Source organism: Penaeus monodon, chromosome 27, assembly GCF_015228065.2.
Source record: "Penaeus monodon isolate SGIC_2016 chromosome 27, NSTDA_Pmon_1, whole genome shotgun sequence".
NCBI lineage: Eukaryota > Metazoa > Arthropoda > Malacostraca > Decapoda > Penaeidae > Penaeus > Penaeus monodon.
In genome coordinates this window covers 37,222,762-37,223,929 of record NC_051412.1, presented here as the reverse complement: position 1 = coordinate 37,223,929, position 1,168 = coordinate 37,222,762, and the positions used below count along the sequence as shown (strand labels likewise).

At 38.7% G+C, this 1,168-nt stretch overlaps 1 protein-coding gene across 1 annotated transcript in view; it reads left to right on the top strand.

Annotated features, from left to right (window-relative positions):
* The window catches only part of LOC119590831 (xanthine dehydrogenase/oxidase-like), a 26,787-nt gene that overhangs the window by 9,688 nt on the left and 15,931 nt on the right, over positions 1–1,168 (top strand). The window contains 1 exon segment of the mRNA XM_037939587.1: positions 229–399. Coding sequence (XP_037795515.1) covers positions 229–399 — 171 coding nt within the window.

Genomic DNA, 1,168 nt, shown 5'->3' with positions numbered 1-1,168 from the left:
GAAGAAGAACTGTTGTTGATACAGAAATGAATTTCCGGCATGTTCATGTTTTTTTAGAAGATCCTCCTTATAAATAATTGAATAGAATTTGTTATCTTGTATGATTGTTATGCGAGAGTTACTTTTTCAGTATTTTGTTTCTCTTTAGTGTAAATGAGAGCATCAAAAATCGCCCATATAAAAAAAAACAGGTTCAAATAACCCGCCTTCTCTCCTGCCCTTCTTCAGAACGAGTACTTCCTGGGCTACAAGCAGGCCCGGCGGCGCGACGACGACATCGCCATCGTGAACGCGGGGATGCGGGTCGCCTTCCGGAAGGACTCGCACGCCGTCGAGCGGCTCCGCCTGGCCTTCGGCGGGATGGCGCCCACCACGGTCATGGCGCTCGCGACCATGGAGGTAAGTCCGCTTGGAGCAGAGGGAATTTACTGAAAATCAGCTTTAAATGATAGCATATAAAAAAACAGGAAAATTTGGTGATAGGCTAAATAAAAATTAGCGGCAAATTCTTTCTGAGAATACCCACCACGCTCCACTTACTTCAGCCGTGAAGGTGGATTCAGTTGCATTTTAGTACAAAATTTATCTTTATATAAAAGCAGAAAGGCGGGATATTAACGAATCAGGTGGATCAGCCAGTGTGGTTGCTTTTTCGAGTATAAAGATTAAAGTTGTTTGAAAATAAGAAGGAAGAATTAAAGGATTTAAACATAGACAGAAAAGGACAAATCTGTTTGTGTATAACACATGCCAATCACGGTCATGGCGCGCTTTACCATGAAGCTAGATTATCATGACTTTCAAGATTAATTAAAGGAAAGAATAAGAGCAATTACGTGAAAAGAATCTACAAATGAATTCAAAAGCAAAGTATCTTTTACGTATGATTTCGCAAATATGCTTAGTTAACATGTTGAAAATTTGTTTTCGCAAAAGAAAAAGGAGGCAAAGAGTGGGTTTGCAACGAGAAGCTATAAACATATGTGCAAAACCAAAATAAATTTTTATGCGCTCGAGTAGAAATGTTAATTATGTAAGCAAAAAAACAAGATTTCCGAATATGAAATTAAGAGAAAGAAAAAACGAAAATCCTTTGGGTGAGTTTGCTAGTGTGTCCAAGGTCTGTATAAATAAGGTCTCGTCACTGAGTTATTCATATATATGTATA